At 38.6% G+C, this 22,492-nt stretch overlaps 2 protein-coding genes across 3 annotated transcripts; one reads left to right on the top strand and one right to left on the bottom strand.

Moving 5' to 3' along the window:
* Window positions 1–2,549: 2,549 nt before the first annotated feature.
* Window positions 2,550–5,471, bottom strand: LOC141436317 (probable ATP-dependent RNA helicase DDX10). The gene is made up of 3 exons (XM_074099247.1): window positions 5,236–5,471; window positions 2,963–5,097; window positions 2,550–2,754 (listed from the first exon to the last, which is right to left on the bottom strand). The coding sequence occupies exons 1-3, from the start codon at window positions 5,362–5,364 to the stop codon at window positions 2,607–2,609; spliced, it is 2,412 nt and encodes an 803-aa protein (XP_073955348.1). The 5' UTR covers window positions 5,365–5,471; the 3' UTR covers window positions 2,550–2,606.
* A 201-nt stretch (window positions 5,472–5,672) lies between these two features.
* CtsL1 (cathepsin L) lies at window positions 5,673–20,480 on the top strand. Of its 2 annotated transcripts, none has more exons than XM_074099250.1 (7): window positions 5,673–5,817; window positions 6,780–6,873; window positions 8,432–8,634; window positions 11,236–11,398; window positions 14,816–15,021; window positions 17,551–17,749; window positions 19,403–20,480. In XM_074099250.1, exons 2-7 carry the CDS (start codon window positions 6,781–6,783, stop codon window positions 19,562–19,564), a joined length of 1,026 nt encoding a protein of 341 aa, XP_073955351.1. In that variant the 5' UTR covers window positions 5,673–5,817; window position 6,780; the 3' UTR covers window positions 19,565–20,480. The 2 variants fall into 2 exon arrangements, with proteins under 2 accessions (XP_073955351.1, XP_073955349.1); XM_074099248.1 differs by having other exon boundaries at window positions 6,777–6,873.
* Window positions 20,481–22,492: the final 2,012 nt, after the last annotated feature.

Here is a 22,492-nt window from a genome sequence, read left to right as displayed (position 1 = left end):
TAAAGAAAAAAAAAGTTGTTTTTCTTAATAATAATTTATTTTCATGTCATGGATCTGTTTTTCTTTACATAGGTAAATACAGTTTCACGTTACACAAGTATTGTATTGTAGTATTGTATTGTCCGTTTTGCACTGCACAGCACTTGTGGAAGGCTGTGCATGTAAATATTCCACACTGGGCAACTCCAAAGCTGAACCTGAAACAAAGTTAAATTTAGCAGTAGCTTACACTAACTAATGCAAGATAAAATAAAATTGGTACGCACAATCCAATTTTTGTCATATTGCAGGTCAATGACCTATGTTTACCTAGACAACTTTCTTACAATTTCTTGCCTTATTGTCAAATATGTCTTTACTTGTCAAATGAAATGAAATGAAATGAAGGTGATCTTGGAGTTAGTTGACAATACATAATTTTGTATACCTCTGATAAACAATCTACTTGCCATGCCAAATGTAATGAAATTAATTCTGTAGTTTTTACCGATTCTGGTGAAGCCCAAAAGGAGGATTATATTTTGACCTGTATGTATGCATATCCATTTCTATCTCCTATAACTACTAAGCAGCTCAACCTATTTTTAACCCCTAACGCAAAAAGAGGAGTGTTATTACATGAAGTGTACCATAAACACAGACAATACAGAAAAGGTTCCGTAAACAGTTCAATAAAAGTTTTTCTGAAAATTCTTCTAATATAAGTATTTTTTTGCTGACTGTACTATATGCCCCTGGTTACCAAAGTACTCGTCAAGACGACAAACGAGTCCAAACTCGATGCAGTTGTGTTGTTTATCACAGTGTTCCTATGGTCACCCGCTAGCTTTATCATCAGATCAACTCTAAAATTCTAAATTATGCTATAAGGTATAGATTTTTATCAGTGATAGCTTACCTGTTGTATTGTCAGTTTTACACTGCGCACCACTTGTAGAAGGCTGTGCATGTAAATATTCCACACTGGGCAACTCCAAAGCTGAACCTGAAACAAAGTTTAATTTAGCCAGAAGCTTCCACTAACTTATACAGGTGAAATATAATTAGTGTGTATAGCCAATTTTTCTGTCTATTACTAATGCTCTGACCGGCAACTATACTATACACTCAAAATACCTAGCATTATTATTGATGACGAAGCAAATTAATTTATAACATATATTGTACGTAAAAAAAATATGTGCATGTGTATTGATGGTATTTATTAGGGTTATGGTTTATGGGGGCGACTGAAAAACAGCGCCTGTTAGCCAAGGACTTTGTTCTGCAAGGTGCAGGCATAAGCTGAGTCGCTTTCCCTTTTGATAGTTTGATTGTACTTATTATTTGTTATGTACCTATGTAGAATTTGTAAACAAACTATTAAATCAATATCTTTTATTATTTATTATTATTATTATAAGATGCAGTAAGTCAAGTTGCAATAGAGATAAATTGAAAATAAAATAAAGTGTTTACCTTGGCTGTTCTTGCCATCTTTAGGGGAAACCCTTCAAGAATTTCTTCAGAAAGAGGTGGCATGGGAAGTCCCAATTTTGGTATGGCTTTCTTCTTCAGCCGGGTTTTCGATTTTGTGAAATCTCGTTGCCAACTACTTTCACCACTGCTTACAACTGAAATAAAATTTAATTGTCGTGATACTATATAATACGAATTGACGTCGGCCAGCCAAATATAACCTCAACACCTATTATCAGATTTATCAGTAACTTTACTTACACATGTTCACTTAGAGGAAATCTAGCAAAGAACATTTTGTTTTCACAATGTTTTTCTTGAATACCACAAATTTCGCATCTCCTCATGTTGAATGGTTTCTTAGTAAAGGACAGCCGTGAAAATAACGGTAAAAACTAGAGTCCTGTCTCGAATAAATGCACTTTAGTGAAAGAAAAGTTAATGCGGAGGAGAAATAATCTCAAACTCAACGCGCAAAATCTCGCGAAGGCGTCCGTTCCCACGCAGCAGATGAAGGTTTGTGGGCTGCCATATAAAATGAAAAATAGAACTACATTTTTTTCATTTACTTAAATAAAAAAGGATATCCAGTCAGAATTATTTTTATATTGTATTATTTATCTTAGTAATATTTTTTTCCGCTATTTTTTTTTTTCACAGCTTAAAATGTGAAGAATTGCAAATATTATAATTTAAGTGAAATCTCTAAACACAGATCATTTCATAAATATGGCAACCAATAAGTTATTTTGGAGAGGTTGGTACAAAAAAGTCACTAGCTCCATACATTAGATTTTTTGTTATGGAGTTTCAACCCTCTGGTGTGTAGTGTACACAGTGTGTCACAGTTTCTCGGAATGCCATTAACCGGCACGCTATTTAGTAAGTACGCAAAATAAATAAGCTAATTCTCAGTTATCTTCGACTCCGGTGCTAATCGAAAAATTAAAAAAAAAATTACTTTCCAACCTAGAGATCATAGATGAGTGTGTATAGAGATGAAAATAGTATTTCATAGCAGTGTGAGAGGGACAGTACGATAAAAACTTAAAATTTCACCATAATCCCCTGTTTACATGAAAGAAAATACAGTATAAAAATCCAGCAGTAGGTATAAATAAAGTTTATTGGTACAATAGTAAGACAGTTTATTTCCCCTTGAGCAGCTGCATAGCGAGCGCCTCAGCCTCGGGCACGGACAGGGCTGCGGCCACGTCCTGCAGGCGCGCGGCCTTGCGCGGCGCCCCGCCCGCGCCGCCCTGCCTCCGCACCTCCAACAACTTGCGCTTCAGGGGCCTGTACACAAACATAATCATTAGAAATGTACTGACTAACTGCTAAATAGTCATTAAAAATTAAAAAATTCCAAACTGCATATTTCTTCAACAGTATACCAAATTGATGCAACAAGTTCTTGATCAAAACACTATGCTTTGATTAAAGTAATAGTTTTGTACAAATACATATTTATTATCTTTGAGAGGAAAGAATATAATCAACATACCTATGGAATTTCTCTTCATCAGATTCAATGTCCGACTGTTCATTATCAGACCCTATTCTATGATTATCATTCTCAGAATTCTGTTCATCTCCACTGTCATCTTTGTTACCATATACTTTGTCAGGATCTGGCAGCCAAGATAGATCTGGTCCGTCGGATTCAGACTCTGATCCGAAATCGTCTTGCTCTTTCTGCTCTTCTTTTCGTTTGTCTTTGAGTTTCCGCTTTTGCTCTTTATGTTTGGCTTTCACCTTTTCTCTGAACCTAATCTTGTCAAACTTATCTTCTTCTTTAAGCACTTCTTTTGCCATCTCAATATCTATACCACCTACATCTTCATTAACAAATTGTTTTGCAAGTTCAGATTTCACATCTTTCTTTTCGTCATCAATGGCTTCACCATCTTCAGTGAACTTCACAGTTGTGTTCACTTTTATTTTCTTCTTAAGTATCTTTTTAGCTACTGCAGCTTTTGTCAGTGGTTTAGCTTTCTTTTTTGATCTGTGTCCTTCTTGATCCACTACTGTGTCATCAACACTAACATTACTTTGTTTAATTTGCAAGAAGTCATCTTCATCACTGTCATCATCATTGTGGAAGTTTAAATTAGGAGCTTCTTTGACAAGTTTTTTCTTTGCTTTTTTATCTATTTTAGGTTTGTCTTCCTCAGCCGGGCTAGCATCAGAACCCTCATCATCTTCTGCCTTTTCCTTCAATTTTTTAATTGCATCATCTTCCTCTGTCTCATTTTTGGATGCATTATTCTTCTGGTATTTGTTCATGAACCGGATCCTTGGGGGCACTATCAAGCCCAGGGACCTGGAGTAAGCATCAGTGTCTATGAGTTGTACATTAAATATCTCTTTATTTTTCATTAAATACACAGATTTCAAGTAGTTTACGAAAGCTTTTTGGGCTGTCTGTTTGAGTTCTGTGTTGTCTGACAAGAGAGCTTCTATTTTTCTTTGTGGGGCGACTACTTTAGATGGATCTACAGATATTTTATTAATCGGAATTTTGTTTTTATGTAAGTCTTCTACAATCTTTGCTTCATGAGGAAGAAGCATGAGTAGACCTTCACCTTTGCCAAGCACTCCTCTTGCTGTCCTGCCAGCTCTATGAATATATGTCTGCACATCCTCAGGGCAGTCCATCTGTATCACCCAGTTGACTCGGGGGAAATCTAAGCCCCTAGAAGCCAAATCAGTAGCAAACAAAACTACATTAGATTTTCTACAAAATTCTGTATATATTCTCTCTCTTTTTTCCTGATGTAGTGTGCCATATAATGCCAGCAGACTGACTCCCGGCCGCAGCTTACAGAACAGTTCATACACATACTTGACTTGCTTGCAGGTAGCCATGAACACTATCACTTTTTGCTTGAGGTGGTTCTTTATAAAAGACCACAGAATGCCCAACTTCTCATCAATCTCACAGACAATATAACTTTGTTGTAGAGCCTCGGGAGTCACTGTTTCAGCTTGTTCATGAGGAGCTACATATGTGGGGAACTTCAAGCTAAGCCGAGCCAAGTCTTTCACTGACTTAGTCTGTGTTGCAGAGAACAGAAGTGTCTGTCTTTCTGGTGGCAAGTTTTCGATGATTGCATTCATGGTCTGTTCAAAACCCATGTCCAAGCATCTGTCTGCCTCGTCCAGCACTAGGATCTGCAATTGACTGCAGTCAAACAACGGGTTTTCATCCATATGCTGCAGCAGACGGCCCGGAGTGCAGATTAGGATGTTCACTTGATCCATCCTCTTTCTTTCAAATTTAAGGTTTTGTCCCCCGATGATGAGGCCTGCAGAGAAGTCGTGTAACTGACCTATTTTTCTCAATGTTTGGAATATTTGATAGGCCAGCTCCCTGGTGGGCGAGATGACCAGAGCTCCGACGCCCTCCATGCGACTCCATTTGTTGCAGAATAAGTTTTCCAGGATAGGTATCAGAAAAGCCAACGTTTTCCCAGAGCCAGTTTTAGCTGCGCCCAGGATATCTTTGCCTTGTAATGCGTAGCCTATAGCTTGTCGTTGTATTTCAGTTGGTATAGTGTAGTTGTTATCTTTAAGACCCTTCAGTGTTTTCTGTGAGAGCGGTAGATCTTTAAAGGTTTTGATTTCACCAGGAACAATCTGAAACGAACATTTTAGAATTACTCGGATTTACAAGGTTAGACAAGGTCTTTGTATTGTAAGCGATAACAGGTAAAAATATCCAGGATATATAAATAAGCAAATGTTAGTAAACGTAAAAGTAACAAAAGTTCTTACCTTATCATATTGCGCTTTAAGATACTGAATGGCCGCATCTTCCTCAACATTCTTTTTTCTTCGAGGCTTATAAAGCTGGAATTTCTTTTTCCTCTCGCCTTTCTTTTGCGTATTATTTTCGTGTTTCATTGCAGTAGTTTCCTTCTAACCTCTTTTATACCACGCAGTATACTTTCCATGTATATTTGACATTTGACGACTTGACAATAGAACTTGACATGACATTTCCTTAAAAAAAAATGCAATAGTGAGTGACAAAATCAAAATCTGACTGTCGATACCACGAAACAAACATTGATATTGATACCGATTACTGAGAATGAAATCGAAATAATCGATGCTTCGATTTGTTTATTTGCTATTGCTACACTACACTACACCTCTGTTTCCGGTTGGTCTATGGTTTCTTGACTTTATTATAACAAGCATTGACGTATTCGCCTGGCATAAACAATCGGTCTTCAAGGCGGAGTGGTCGTACTTAAGAGTAATTACGTTCGCAAGTCATCGCGTAGTGTTAATTAATAATTTCGTTAATTGAATTAAATAATAAGTTAAGTTTACTGTTTTGCTCTAAGACAGGTAAGTTTCCCATGTTCTAGAATATTATTACGAGTGTTGTAGTTCCTAACGAACCGTTTTTTGCGAGATATTAGTTCTAGCGATGTTCTTTGTTTGGGTCTGCTGTCCTGCGGCCGTACCCTCTCCACCACTGCGTAGTTATTCAATTCGAGTTCCATTCCATGTCTGCTGTTATAGTATAGTGGGGAGCTTATTATCCAGCAAACATTATTATTATTGCTTAGCGTTGCTCAAATTTAAAACATGTAATCGCCTACCCGATAATTCGCAAGTTTTAGAATCTTGTTCAATTGTATATATGTCACGGCTCTAAGATCTCGGTTGAATTTAATTGTTTATTTATGCATTCTTGTTAAATATCTGGGGTATTGGGGCAACAGCCTTTATGTGGCGCAAAATAGGTATAAAAGTTATTTTAGGCATAAAGATAAAAAAATAACAGTTCTCGACCGAAATAAAAACTAAAGCAAGGAATCATAATATTCAAATTACCTCAAAATAAATATATGTTATGGCGTGAGATGTAGTGCAGGTATCAAAAACCATTTGTTTGACAGTAGAAAATTGGATAAAACTATGACAAGGACAAAAAATAAAACTTCTTCCTTTGTCACTCATGTACAAATCGTATTTTATCATCACAGTTGTCTTTTGCGTTATTGTTTTCATAACAGCCCCTTAAATTACTGATCACTAAGCATGATGCAATACAAACACAATTTTAGTAAAACAAAGTTTGCAAACTTGTATTATACTTATTGCACCTATTACCTACAATTGTTTTATTATTTTTGAAATATTTTCAAGATTTTATTGATATATTTTTTCATGCTGTTTTTGTAAACACACAATAGTATAATATTTTTAATATGAAACTAAATATAGCTGTGCCAGCCGGGCAAATGAGCAGATATGCTGAAGTCTACATTTTTGCAATTTCAAATTTTTATATTTGTTAGCAGGATGAAGTGCGTAGCAGTTCTGCTGTGCTTGGTGGCGGCAGCCACTGCCGTCTCCTTCTTTGACCTAGTCCGTGAGGAGTGGAATGCTTTCAAGGTAAAAAAAGTATTTTCAGGATACAGACCAATTATTCATCCTTTTATAAATTGAAATCAATCATCACAATGTTGAAACAGATATTGATGTTAAAATTATAGAAGACAACTGTAGTTCATTAGAAGAATAGTATTCTACATGCAACAGACTGCACTGAGTGATTTACTTTTATTACAATTATTAAATAAGTTGTTTCTTGTTATTGTCATTAAAAAAATATCCAAGTCAAAAATCTCATGATAGGAGTAAATGTTCTGCCAGCTCTGTCAGTCCCAAGGTTTATTAATAAAATCTTAATTAAGGGACTGATAATGCGCGGTTAAAATGTCTGCGGAAAGCAGATTGTTTCTAGTCCACATCTTGATTCAATAAAAATGAATACCTATAACATTTGTTAATATTAATGGCTACGGACTGACAATGGTTGTTTTGGAATCGCCCACAGCTGTAATAACTTACACTGACTTGTAAAATTAATAATGGGGGTAGTCTAGTCTAGGCACTTGTTGGGTACTGTTGCATCGTAATAAATATTTTTTTAGTGGCTGGATTCCTATAGTAGATGCTTGTAAATAAACAATTAGTCGTTTTCCTATTGCGGCGGTTTTGCCGCTCGCGTAACCAAGCCATGACTCATTTGCCGACAATGTTTTGGCTTTCCTGTTGCTGCTATTGTATCTGCAGTTACAGCAAATTACTGAATTGCACTCAGTGCTGATAAAGATTAGATAAGATTAGTTTTTGTTCCGATGCAATTATGCAAAGCTATCTTAATAGATATTATGAATTATTGATTGTATTTTAAAATTGATTACTTATAAATGCAGGAAACGGTACCATCAACCGCAAAAATATTTTTACAATTGATTCCATTGAGTCTTGTAACTCGCGAATTCGCTGAAGGTCCGCCACTGATTAGTTTTTAAGACACCCACTCTATCAATAAATTGACAATAATATTTACATTTGTGCATCATATTTGAAGACTTTTTAATATTTGAGTTCCTCGACTTGTTTTAACTCGAAAAAAACGTATTTTCCCTGAGATAAGAGCAAGCTAAATCGATTGCGCGCCCCCGAAAAATCCCACATGGCAAATTCGTTAGAGCAATTTCCAATATCCCCGAATTAAATAAATAAAAATGAATTTTTGGACTGTCACTATACATTGTCTTTAAACGCTTGTCTCGCTCTTTTGCCACACAATTTGTACCCCAAAGCACATCGTGTTCTTCCGAAAACCGCCCCCAAAGCGGCTTCTTGCGCCCCTTGCTAGCTAGCGCTTAGAGCAGGCGCTCCACTCGCTCCACCCGCGGGCCGGGTCCCATGGGTCGTATTTACCCTAGGACCACGGGGGCCATGGCCTGGGGCGGTAGGCTGCGAGGAAAGGTGAAGCCATCTACTGTAGTACGAGTATTGTTTTCTTAAATGAAATACTTTATCGTCGTTTAATTTGGGGGCAAATGTTTAGATATACCTACGCCTCGGCCAATTGTGGCAACTATGAACTTTAATAGACATCTTCAAAATGTATTTTAACACGCCATCTCCCCACCAGATGGAGCACAACAAGACTTACGAATCAAAGGAAGAGGACAAGTTCCGAATGAAGATATACGCGGAGAACAAACATAAGATCGCGCGCCACAATCAGCGCTACGAACAGGGCCAGGTCACCTTCCGGCTCAAGCAGAACAAGTACGGCGACCTACTGCCGCACGAGTTCGTGCACACCATGAACGGCTACAACAGGACCGTCAAGTGAGTGCAACACCGACTTTTTATCACCCAGGGACTTGCGGCAAGCGGGGCAATCACCGCGGCCGCGTCGCAATAATAGAGGATTCCTAACTAGCGGTCCTCGGGTATTGTCTGGTAAAGGATCGACTTTCACGTGGCTTTGAGGGTGAAACTTTGGTCGGAAATCGACGTCTTTTTCGCTCTTATTGCGTGGACCTAAAGAGTTTTCTGGTCGGCTTAAGTCGATTACGAGTCGAGAGATGTGGGGAGACCGTATTGCGGAGGCAGTTTATGGGCCAGAGGGTGACACCACTTTTTATCCCGGAAAATTGCACAGTTGACATTCCCCCCAAGGGGACAGCGCGCGACAACCGAATTCCACAGTCGCCTTCTCATAGATTCCATTTTTACTTTCTCATTTTTACCTTCTGCGTCCGGCGCGCCTATGTTAATCTGAAACAGCGCAACTTCCTGTTTGTTTGTTTATTAGTTTCAGACAGTACCTTCCTACTTTAAATACTAATGACTATAAAAAAATCAACTTTGTTACACAAAACGCACAAAGCATTGTATTAATAATAATAATAATAAAATTTATTTATTCAGATAACTAGGATCCATCAGTTGTTAGTATTACTTATAAATATGTTAGGTACATGTTATGTTAGGTACGTATTATCGAAGGGTATTATTAATTCCTTAACTTTATCGTTGACGTTAAATAGTAGGCAGTTCTGGAAACTTAAACAAAGACGAGACTGTTCCGAATTGGGTCGCAGATAAAATTCGGCAAATAGCTTATCGGTTTGGTAATAATATAAACAATGAACTACTAGTTCTTCTAAGTTGCTAAATTTTAGTGATTGTTTATCAAAACAGTAAACTAATTAAATGGTTGCAATTTCCAAACAAAGTAATGTAATTTGTTTTTGAAGTATCTGTTGATAACGGTATTTTTTAACGATTGACGTAATCATGTCCTATTATTAAATATAGTATGTTTGTTACTCTTTCACGCTAAAACGGCTAGTTAGATTTGGATGAAATTTGCCTTTCAGACAGTTTATAATCTGGATGTTAATTCTAAGTATCATATGTTAATTGCATAGATCGCGAGATATAGCGGCTATTTGTTATTTAATTTACAAATAAGAAGATACTGTTCTGTTCTGTTCTGTTCTTAGTATTCTATGAACTAGCATGTGTTGAACTCATGTTCATCAAACAATTACTTACTTACTTAAAATTTCTTAGTAATGTTCAAAAGCATAATGTATAAGGAAAAAATACAGATGAGGAAAAAGTCTACTGGCTAAAATTAACCGATGGGGAAATTATTCAGACAGCAAAACATACCGGCGTTGTAGCTTTATGTATGATACAGAATACGGTATTTGACTATTTTTTATATGTATTATAAATTAAAACTTCACAATGCCTGTTATCGAATAGAGAAACAAATTTAAAGCTACCTTTACAAATAACAACGTTATAAAGGTTTGAAATCCAATATTAGACAGAGAAAGACATACTGGCATGTGACGTCACACGCAAGTAGCGCCATACTTGCTGGCCTTGAGAGAAAAGCGTTTGAGAAAGAGACAGGTATATAATTTTTTCAAAAAATCACTGTAAATCCAATTTTCAACTGATTTATGTTTTCTCTTCGCTAAACACTTTCTGTATACCTATATTTTCATAATAATATATAAGACATGGCAAATTCAGGAGTTGACAAATACCGTATTTAAGTTTGTGATGATGAAATGAAATCAGATACTCACTTAAGCACGCGCTGAAGTATCTCGGCGTCGCGTCAAGCTGTTTACACAGCGCGGCTATGATCGTTATGTTTACTAAACAAACCAACAAACAACGCGCGGTGATAGTTGCGGATTGCGACGAGCGCCGATGGCTGATTAGTATGTACATTTAATTAATGCTCCGCGTAAAGAATCTCGTGATGCTAATGACTGCCAATTGACCCTGTAATGGATTCTAAACGAATTTTATTAATATCATATCAACATTTTAATCAATTTTATATATTTAACTTAAAACACTCGAAAACACAAGTCGAGACCAATTGTACTGAACACTGCGATTTTTTTTATTTTAATTGGATTTTTTTTTAGATGAAGTCCATAAAAAATAAAATTAAATAAGTTTGAAAAAATACCTTTCAGCATAATGTTGCATCTACTTTGTGGTACCCACTTCACCAAAAACACAAAAAAGCCACATTCCGCTATTCTTACTTCCTGTTACTAATATAATAAGTTTAAGTATTGTTGTACAGTTACCTGCATTAATAACTCCTTACAGAACATCTGACCCGTCCTACTGCCTCTTGAAATAGATGTGTATTTGATATTTATTTATTCACGCTTTGTAGTGTCGGATGTTGGTGCTGGTGACCTACAGTCGAGTGCAAAAATAAGTATCTATTCAAACCACTCAAAAATATGGTCTTAGGGTCCGTTTTCACCAGACATGTGCGAGGATGTGTGGCGATGAATGAGAAACTCTTCATTTACCTGTCCTCGCTCCGCTCAGCTGTTTCTGTGAATGAGTAGGTACATATTTTTACACTTTTGTGTATCACAGATTTGTGTTCCTCAGGCACAACAAGGGTCTGTTGTCGGGGCGAGCGGCGGCGCGCGGCGCCACGTTCCTGACGCCGGCGCACGTGACCTTCCCCGAGCAGGTCGACTGGCGCAAGAAGGGCGCCGTCACTGAGGTCAAGGACCAGGGCAAGTGCGGCTCGTGCTGGTCCTTCAGCAGCGTGAGTACAGTACACACTACCAGCTGCCAACGTTGTCAAGTTGCTATGTGACTGTAGAACCCTGTCGCAGGGAGCCTCTGCTGCCTTTATATATTTTTTTCAAATGCTGACTACTACGGAGTTCCGTTCTACCGAGCGTCACATAAAAACTTGTCAAGGTATAGTGATGCATTTGGTTCGGCCATCGCCATCAGGCATGTGTAAGTTAATCTAAAAGAACTTAACCGTTAAATAATATCACCAGTTCCGTGAACATTCGGTGTTCAAACATACATTTATGTTTTAAGTGGACCAACAATTACCTTCCTCCTCATTCCTTTGCATGCAATCCCTACTATTCCTACTTAATATTATAAATGCGAAAGTAACTCTGTCTGTCTGTCTGTCTGTTACCCTTTCACGTCGAAACCACTGAACCGATTTTGATGAAATTTGGTATATAGGTAGTTTGAACCCCAAGGATCAACATAGGATACCTTTTATTCCGGTAGAGGGCGCCACCGCGCGATAACCTAGATCCGCGCAGACGTAGTCGCGGGCATAAGCTAGTACAAAATAAACTAGAACATGTCCATTTAGCAGCAATTCATTCATTGGAAACAGACGAAAAAAAAATTGGTTAAATAGCCAATTATTTACCAAACATTGCAAAGCCACAAGTTCATATCGCCGCTTGTTTTGCCATGTGTATCAACAACAACTTGCTATGTTTGGTTCGCGAAGCGCTAGCGGCGGCGGCGGCGGCGGGGTCGCGCGACCCCAGACGATGTTATTGCTACTTGAACTCGATCGAAATCACCACTTGACCAAGTTCCCACAATATCCGTATCAGCTCTCAGATTACAAACGCTTTGTTTACTGTACAGCCACGAGCGTTAACTTGATTAAGGACGTTTTAACTTTGTTACGATGGAATGGGGTGGAATAACCATAAATCTCATTGATTGTTTATTTTCATTTTATTTTTCATTGTTATTGTGTGTTGTTGCGAGTGTCGGCACATATTTCAAATTAAGATAAATTCAAAATACAATGCAATGCAATACAATAAGTAACTCTTTATTGAACACCAATACATAGTAAAGCGAAATATGCGAGCTATTTAAAAGCGAGATGGGTGAATAGACTGATATTTATTTTCTCAGAACATTCTGTAAAATGTTAATTGCTCAAATAATTAGTTACTGCCGAGATTCTCTATACACAATTCTAATCTCTAATAGTTAATAATTTTAGTTTAGAGAAAATACTTTCTTTCTTGGTAATGATGGTGTTTATTAATAGTTATATCAAATAATGACCAAAAACTATTGACACCATATTTATATTCATAAATTTACTTATCGTACAATACAACGGTCTCCACTTTCATAATTGCATTAGGTATTATGATTACTTTTGTCATGTCATAACCGTCCCACATGGCTCGATAGGGGGGGGCCGGTCAATGTCACATTTTATCTCTTAAAGGGCGTAGGTATAGAGATACGATAGCCAACTGCAGTCACGGGACTGACTGGGAATTCACCGAGCGGTAAAACCGCCCCCCCCCCCCCCCCGCCTCCGCAACAACCCGCATCACTTTTTGTGCGGATGATGTAATTTAACCCGCAGCAGAATCAAAATTATCAATATAGACACTATCTTCAAAGGCACAAAGTTTAGTTTAAAGAAATTGTCATGTTTGTGTTTTTTCTGATTTATCGCTCAAGAGACGATTGTATTACCTGCCTTTACTGCCATGTTGGATGGGAATGTTTTATGATTTGAAATCTTGACATAAAACCGTAACCGATAGGGAATTCTTTGCTGGAAAACAAGGGTTTTTTTTAATTCATTCAATACTATGGAATGGAACAATATAAACCGGACTTATGTACAAGCCAGTCACTTCAGGCAAAATATCTATGCTGGTAAATCTAGTGATAAACATTTAAAACCAGATAAAAATGTGATATCAAAATATGCAAAAATTAGCTTTAGCTACCTATTATGATAGACGCTTGTGTGCGGGCATCATCCACCGGCCGATTACGCGCTGATTCACCGCGCCGCTCGCCATGCTGTCATCCGCAGCAAAACATCGCGGTTATGCTTATATCTGTACCTAGATCACCAATAGGATATCTCGTTTCAAGTTACCGAACGACAAAATTAAATCGCTTTCTGTTAGTATCCTGTCCTTTTACATGCCGCACGTGTATTCCACGCACACGTCTAAAGTACAATTCAATAGAATCTGTCAATTTTCTACATATTTAAGACACCCTATCGTGGGCACACTTGATTATATATGTCCCTGTTGTTGCAATTATCATCTAAAAGGAATCAAAAAAGAATAATAGTCACATCACAAAGCCTTAGGCAGCCCGGTGTTTATATTAGTAGGCTGGAAGTGTCTACAGGATTGTCAGATTCTATTGAATTGGAGTTTAGTCACGTCATTATCATTATAAATTTTTCATGTTGCAAGTTCTCATTAGGCTGGCTGATTTTTGTTGATTTACCCTAAATAGTTGTCGGTTGAATAAAATTTTATAACTTACCCAAACCGTGTAGTGACGTATTTTGGTTTTATAATATTATTCGCGTTATTTAGGTATGCATTACAATTGTGACTGTCGCGCTTTCGGAATTATTAAATCTACCTAGAATTAAACATTTTGCATGTTTATTTGTAAAATAGACCAAGAATGTAGGTCACCTGGTGAACAATTGTAAAGTGCGTACCTATTGTATAGCGCGGAGGAAATGTGGCCACACTTGAGTCAATATAATGTACAATAAGAATGTTTTCGATTGATGCAGTCATCGTTATGCGGACGTCTGTCATGTTAACTGCGTGATATTACTGTCTGCAGCGGAGATAATAGTTATTGGTACTTTTATTTATGCATTATCTTTACATGAACAGAAATGCGTTGCGTGAGGTCAGAGTGGTAGTGATCATTGTATACCCCTACTTGAGCAATGCCCTAGTAAAAATACACCATGTTTTTCTAGATTACCGTTAACTTCCATAGATGGCTTAGGTCATTCGTAGAAATAGTGCCTGGCAAAAAACTCAAATAACTCATATTGTTTTTTTTGTATGCATAATATAAATTTACAGTTATTGTTAAAGGTTTGGTCAAATTGTTTATTTTTCTTGCATAATGTAAATTTACAGTTATTGTACGTAATTACAGGTTAATTGTAAAATTCACAAACTTGTGCCACTGTTGCGACAAATAAGAGCGACATCAAAATAGGTCACCTTTTTAAACTTCAAACTTACGTTACGGACTATAGTATAAGTTTCGGGAGTTCCCACGCAATTTGCGAAATCAGATCTAATGGTTAACGTGAACGAAATAAAGGCTAGTGCAGATCATAATTTAGCCGTGTCCCGGTCGCTAACTGCGCGTGTATTTCCAGACGGGCGCCCTGGAAGGCCAGCACTTCCGCAAGAGCGGGTTCCTGGTGTCTCTGTCGGAGCAGAACCTGATCGACTGCTCGGCCAGCTACGGCAACAACGGCTGCAACGGCGGCCTCATGGACAACGCCTTCAAATACATCAAGGACAACGGCGGCATCGACACCGAAAAGTCCTACCCCTACGAGGCTAAGGACGACAAGTGCAGGTAGGTACTGCCCCCGCCACTCGGCCCGTGGCTCACAAGCTTTTTTATGACTACAAAAAGGTTCGTTCGCCCCATATTTAATGGAATTCAGAGCGACGTTTCCGTCGCATTTGTGACCATTGTGCCTAAAGACATCTGTTACTTGTCACAAGTTACGATTTTATTTATTTATTTATTCATAATAAACACCCGTTACCCGTTTAGAGTTAATTTACTCCCAACTTCGAAACCAATGTGTCAGGGTGATCTGGGACGAGGGTTACTTAAGCCGACATGCACCGTCTGTAGCTGCATTCTACTCGCACACAAAATAGAGTCACTGTTAAAAAGCGCCTGAAATCACAAAACTTTTTCCTCTTAAAAAATGTGTAAACTTGACCACTTTTCTTACATATCTGCAACGAAGTAAAAGTAAAACAGTTTTATATTTGTTTGTTTAATTGGAATGAAACATCAAATTGGGTTGAATTTAATTAATTGTTACATTTCAATGAGTAATAAAAGTAAAATGAATACAAAAAACTAATTACAAGATTGCAAATTATATCAAAGAGATAATCGTTTCATGTTGTACTGATATACAATACCTGTTTTGACCAACTTACTTGTTTCTGTGAGTCATAGAAACAAAGTACATATTTGTAAAGTAGGAAAATACAACACTGTTTCCTTGAAATCGAGCTGTTGATTGTTTTGTAGTAATGAACAATTTAATTGGACTGTAAATTAAATGTATACTGAGTAGTTCAATTTCTTTTTTCCTAAATATTTCTTCCTTTGTTACTAAATCAATTTATATCCTATGATATTTTTATTATGTTTTTAGGGTTCCGGAGCCAAAATGGCAAAAACGGAACCCTTATAGTTTCGCCATGTCTGTCTGTCTGTCTGTCCGCGGCTTTGCTCAGAGAATAGTGTGGGGTATTGTTGGATAGGCCTTTTAAAACCATTAGGGGTTTGCTAAGATGATTTTTCGAACCAGTGATTCGTTTGCGAAATATTCAACTTTAAAGTGCAAATTTTCATTAAAATCGAGCGTCCCCCCCCCCCCTCTAAAATCTAAGCCGGTGGGTGGAAAAATTTGAAAAAATTCAGGATGGTAGTAAGTATATCAAACTTTCAAGGAAAACTATAACGGCTAAGTTTTCTTGAGAATTATTAGTAGTTTATGAGTAAATAACAGCCTAAGGTATAAAATATACCTAAACTTGGAAGATTCCGTATAAAATACGAAATCCTTAGAAAAATATTACTTAATTTTTTCGTAATGGCTACGGAACCCTATTTTGGGACTTGTCCGACACGCTCTTGGCCGGTTTTAATTGTATTCACAGCTTTTGTTATTATCACTTTAACTGTCCCTCGTTTTCGCCACTGTCATGGATCGATAAGTCCGTGCATTACAGGTAATGCACAAATGTACAGAGTTATCCATTTATGACGTCACATAGACGTGGCAGACCTAGTTTGACGGTGCATTACGTGTCTGTTTCACCACTTGTCGATTAACTTTAAGTGTCAGATAAAAGTAATGCCGTCTTTGTTAATTCGGACAAAACTAACAGAGACGGCATCACTGATATCCGTCACTTAAAGTTAGTGGGCAAGTGCTGAAACAGGCCTTAAGTGTTATTATTCATGGCAGGCGTCCATTAGAAGGAAAACAAGTATGTTTGCCAGGCGTGTCGCGTGTCGCACGCCTCATTGCCGTGAGCGAGCGAGTTGCGTCGGGAACTCGGGAAGTAATTATAATTCAAGTACGATCTACTAATGTATAGAGACTCTTTGTGTGCGACATCCTTCCTGAGTTTTTTTTTTTTTATAAGGACATAGGATAGTTATATACACCATAAAACAATAATTTCAGATCGTGCCTGTAATATAAGAAAAAACTTTATTTTAGACCCCGAAAACCAATATCTCAAAAACGGCTTAACCGATTTTGATAAAATATGTCTAAAACCATCGCTAGAAAACCTGCTTTCAAATAAAAAATACCACAGACAGACGCACAGATACACATAGCGGTCAAACTTATAACATCCCACTTTTGGCGTCGGGGGTTAATAAAATATCCTAAGTCTTTCGCAGTCTCCAACTACCATTCATCCAACCCAAACCTCCATGCCAAATTTCTTCTAAAACAATGTAAGCGTGAAGAATTAACAGACAGAGAGACAGACGACGATACTTTCGTATTTAAAATATTCACCATTTTGTGTCGGTCTTCACTTTAGTAAAATTGGTTTTATTTTAATGTATGATAAACAGATGGTCCCAAAGGAAGAACAGCGCCGTTCGCAGGACTGGCAATTTTTGCTGATTTGGGACCATTTCGTGACATACAACTTCTTAATTTTTAATACCTTTTTGTTATGCCACGTTACTTTGTCACGAATAAATGATTTCTCTTTCTATTTTCTATCATCATCATCAGATCAGCCGTAGGACGCCCACTGTTGGACATAAGTAGGTCTCCCCCTCACATAGCTATAATTTAAAGACGTGTGTTGGGCGTGTCTGACGCAGGTACGACGCGAAGAACTCCGGCGCAGACGACGTGGGGCTCGTGGACGTGCCGGCGGGCGCCGAGGACAAGCTGATGGCCGCCGTGGCCACCGTGGGGCCCGTGGCCGTCGCCATCGACGCCAGCCAGGAGAGCTTCCAGTTCTACTCCGACGGCGTCTACTACGACGAGAACTGCTCCTCCACCAACCTCGACCACGGGGTCAGTCACACCGCCCGCCCTTTTTTTTTTATTCGACTGGATGGCAAACGAGCAAGTGGGTCTCCTGATGGTAAGAGATCACCACCGCCCATAAACATCTGCAAAACCAGGGGGATCGCAGATGCGTTGCCAACCTAGAGGCCTAAGTTGGGATACCTCAAGTGCCAGTAATTTCACCGGCTGTCTTACTCTCCACGCCGAAGCACAACAGTGCAAGCACTGCTGCTTCACGGCAGGATTAGCGAGCAAGATGGTGGTAGCAATCCGGGCGGACCTTGCACAAGGTCCTACCACCTGCATGCTGCTGCTGCTGCTGCTTTTATACTAAAGAGTAGTACTGGGTTATCTGGAGAAGCTGACCACGAAGATTGAGGTGCCGAGTTCGATGCCCGGTCGGGACAGATACTAAGATGAAAAATACGAATGGTTGTGCTCGAGTCTTACATTTTTAATACGTATTTAGCTATATACTAGCTGTTGCCCGTGTCTCCGTTCGCTTATAATTCGTTTATCGCTATCCCGCAAGAACTAAGCAATTTTCGGGGATAAGACTATCCTATGGGGCTGTTTCACCATCCATTGATTAGTGTTAAGTGACGGTTAAATGTGATGCCGTCTCCGTCTATTCGAACAAAACAAATAGAGACGGCATCACACCTAACCGCCAGTTAACACTAATCAGTGGATGGTGAAACAGCCCCTATGTCTTTCTTCGGGACTCATTATCTGTATACCAAATTTCATCTAAATCGGTTCCACGGTTTGGATCATGGTTTGTTACCAACAGACTTAAAAACTTTCGTATTTATAATATTAGTGGGAAGTATGTTTATCCGTTGTCCAGTACACATAGTACGTTTTGATTAGTTTGAGACGAGATCAATTGGTGTTAATCGTGCCATGATTTATTTATTGAAGTATTAGTATGGGAGTAAGAATCAACCAATTTATTCATCAGGTCCTTCTACAGAACCATTTATATGATGAAATAAAATGTTGCATGAGCTAAAAGGAGCAGACGCGGCGGCTGCCGCGACCTGCTATCGCTCACGTCTTCATTATCGCTGATATTTATTTTTATTACCTACGGATAAACTTTGCTCTTTCGCGTACTTCTGCCATGTTTTAAACTCTTCTCTATGCAATAAGTACCTATGCTAGAAGCGTGTGACATTACATGCTAGTGTTCCTTTTTCTATTTGTTTTCGAATTTTCAACCCCTCATAACTCTGTTATATTTAAAAGTCGTTCAAAAATTGATTTTTCGAACACGCATTGACAATTTTTTTTTATTTTACTGGATGGCAAACGAGCAAGTGGGGCTCCTGGTAGTAAGAGATCACTACCGCCCATAAATATCTTCAACACCAGGGGTATTGCAGACGCGTTGGCAACCTAGAGGCCTAAAATGGGATACCTCGCGTGCCAGTAATTTCACCGGCTGTCTTACTCTCCACGCCGAAACACAACAGTGCAAGCACTGCTGCTTCACGGCAGGATTAGCGAGCAAGATGGTGGTAGCAATCCGGGCGGACCTTGCACATGGTTCTACCACCTGCAAAATATCTATATTTTATTTCTTTGATTTATATTTATTGTAGTCGAGTAGCGTATTGTGATTGTGTGTGAATATGAATCAGTTTATATGTGCAGGTGCTGGTGGTGGGCTACGGCACGGACGAGGCGGGCGGCGACTACTGGCTGGTCAAGAACTCGTGGGGGCGCTCCTGGGGCGACCTCGGCTACATCAAGATGGCGCGCAACCGAGACAACCACTGCGGCATCGCCACCGCCGCCTCCTACCCGCTCGTCTAACACCGCCCCCCCACCACCCCCCACCGCACACCGCCCGACGTGCGACACAGCAGAGATGCCTCAATGTCGCTTTTCTAACGGCCGGGCCGGTGTTTCTAGCCAGGTGAAAGACAGCATCGAAAGTAGCTGATCGGTTTTGTACTCTGTCGCATCATCACATTTGTTAAACTTGTACGTAGCTGTAAAACGGCAAAGTACAAAATTGTGCTACTTTTGATGCTGGTAGTACAGTCAAGGCGGTGATAAGAAAACTTCAGGCCGTATGTTTATTGCTCTCGCCTTCGGCTCGCGCAACTTGCCTCCTATCTGAAAAGATCGTTTCTATCTTAATTGTTTAATTAAATAGCTTCTAGTTTAAGTTGTAACTTTGTCAGGAGATAATAAAACAGAGTCAAAGTGCAACTTTTTGTACCTGCGAACTTATTTTTTTTTTTACCAAAATTGCGAGAACTCAGCTTTACATGTTTGTACAGTGGCGGAATGAAAAGGTTGACCAGTTTTCAAATAAATTCGTTTACACGTGCAAGCACATGTTACCTTTTTGAATGGCATTATGACGGAATATGTCATACTCGGTCGATAAAGCAGTTATACTGAGATAGCAAAAACAGACCTTAAGGTGGTCAACCTTTTCATTCCGGGATTGTACTTAGTGTAAACGGCTTTATGTTGTTTTACGTTGATACAGTGAATGTCGCAACTTCCCCATACCGATTGTATCTTGCTAAGACAGGCCATAGTTTTATGATTAGCGAGTTTATTGCCGCCATTACCATTCCACCACTTGTGAAGCATCACGCTGTATATGTTAAGTGTAATGTAGAAACTTAGCTTTAATTTGTAAGTCCCTTTTGCATTAATGTGATATAATTGTATGGCTGTTTTGGTTCAGAGAAATACAAGGATATTTTTATAATATTTGTTTCTTTTTATACCCTGACGAAGTGTGTGTGGTAAACCCAGACAGTGTAGCTAAAGATACGCGATATCACAAAAAAACGGTAAAATATGGTGGTCTTATCGCTGGAGAGCGATTTCTTCCAGTTCCAATTTGGAACCATTTCGGTGCAATTTACAACATACAAGACCGGTAACAATCATATACATTAATGGAGCACGGTTATAGGTCGATTCACAAGAGATGACACGAATGAACTGAACGAAAGTTATGTAATATAATATCACTGTGTCAGAGCAGTTTTTATACAGGGGAACGGGGGTCTCCTAATATTTTTGTACACAAGTACACAATACACTTCTTATAACAAGATTATCATTTATTGGATCAACCTGTATTTCATCATTTCGGGATGCAAACATCGTAGACATTATTATTCATTCAGTCAATTAATTTGTCCCAGCTCTTCTGAATCGACCTGTACCTATCTAAATAAGATGACAGTAATGACAATAACGTTAGAAGAAAATTGTGTCCAGCGGTGTTGTAGGGTTATAGCACGCAGCACGGATTATTGAGGACCTGGGTTCGATTCCCAGCGCTGGTCTCTCTGGTTTTTCTGTTCATCCATGTCTCAGTTTGTATTTTCGATATGGTTTCACGAGATACCCGTAAAAGTAACAAATTTGGAGTTGAATTAAAAAAATAATACAAAAAGACTCCAAAAAACCGATCATAATTTGATTGCTTAATAGCGACATCTCTTGTGTGGGTGAGCGGTTAGTTCCAATAGTGTGACGTCTCTCGATGAGAACGAAACATAGATATCGCTAGTGCTGCTGCTTAAGTAGCGTAGTGGAAAAAAACAACCTGAGATATGTGTGCATAGGAGAAATGTGTGTCTAGACTCCTGTCCAGCGGTGATGTAGGGCTTATAGCACGCAGCACGGATAGTAATCTACGATCTACGTTTAAATTTTTTGCTCGTATTACGGTCAATAGGACTTTAATTCAAAAGCCACCATGGAACCTTTTCAAAGGAAAAGTCATTACGATTTTCCTTGTTAATTAATGCGATGTCATTACATTAATTAATTAATTAATTTGATGCGTAATTTCTTTTTAGCTCTCCGTAAGTTAAAAGTAGATAAGTACCTGTACACACAGGGAACACAAATACACTGGGATGAATTATAATCACGCTCAAATTTTACAAATATTTATTTTTGAAAAACTAGGCAGGTACTGTTACTCTTTGTCAGTCCCTAAAGCTCCTATAAGACCTAAGCTAACAGGTACTTCAATATTTCTCTCATCCACTTAAACAATGACTTACAGAAATCCCTTAAAGCAACTTAAATACGTCTTCAAATAATGATTTTGTAGCATAATAATGTTACAACTAGCCTCCGCTAAAGGGGCCGGTCTGAAAATCAGCGCTGGGTGCATGCTGCCATGTGTCCAGCATTCGCTGAGATTGGTACTCATTGCCGGAACGTAGGTAGCTGGGTTATTTATTTCCAATTTTTTTTTGACCATGTAATGATTTTGATTAATACTCAACTGAACTAAGTATGTAATTATGATGTGGCAATAAATGTTTTTTTTTAAGTCCTCTTTGGATTTTGCCCAATAAAGGGTGTATTCTTAGGGTGGTAAACCAATTTCTTGGTCGACTATACCAGTAGGTACTTTTCGCGAGAACAAAAGAAATCTTATCAACTGTGGAACAACAAACAAGGACAACGAAACTATTAATAATATTGATTTGTCATGAAACGGCGTAATTAAGTGGAACCCACTCACGTGATAGGTTCGCGGGTCACTTATTACCCGATAACCGGTAAGTATAGCTCCGGAGCACGTGACCGTGCGACGTATCTGTAAGTAGACCACTGACACGGAGTTCAAACGATAGGGTTCAACTACGTCGAACATAGATAGGTAGGAGAATTTAGATAGCACAGTTATTATACCTATCCATTTGTTTTGTCTAGGTATTGATGAACTACTTCCAATAACCATACTCG

This window comes from Choristoneura fumiferana, chromosome 16 (genome assembly GCF_025370935.1).
Source record: "Choristoneura fumiferana chromosome 16, NRCan_CFum_1, whole genome shotgun sequence".
Classification (NCBI taxonomy): Eukaryota; Metazoa; Arthropoda; class Insecta; order Lepidoptera; family Tortricidae; genus Choristoneura; species Choristoneura fumiferana.
Note: the sequence above shows the minus strand (reverse complement) of the source record. Positions and strands in the feature narration are given on the sequence as shown.

Bases quoted from the DNA above. Each gene is read 5' to 3' on its own strand.
- LOC141436317 (XM_074099247.1), bottom strand. From the start codon at position 5,364: ATGAAACACGAAAATAATACGCAAAAGAAAGGCGAGAGGAAAAAGAAA. The intron at 5,098-5,235 runs GTAAGAACTTTT...TGTTCGTTTCAG, and splicing joins TTAAAGCGCAATATGATAAG to ATTGTTCCTGGTGAAATCAA. The intron at 2,755-2,962 runs GTATGTTGATTA...GTTTGTGTACAG, and splicing joins GATGAAGAGAAATTCCATAG to GCCCCTGAAGCGCAAGTTGT.
- CtsL1 (XM_074099250.1), top strand. From the start codon at position 6,781: ATGAAGTGCGTAGCAGTTCTGCTGTGCTTGGTGGCGGCAGCCACTGCC. The intron at 6,874-8,431 runs GTAAAAAAAGTA...TCTCCCCACCAG, and splicing joins AGGAGTGGAATGCTTTCAAG to ATGGAGCACAACAAGACTTA. The intron at 17,750-19,402 runs GTCAGTCACACC...TTATATGTGCAG, and splicing joins CCACCAACCTCGACCACGGG to GTGCTGGTGGTGGGCTACGG.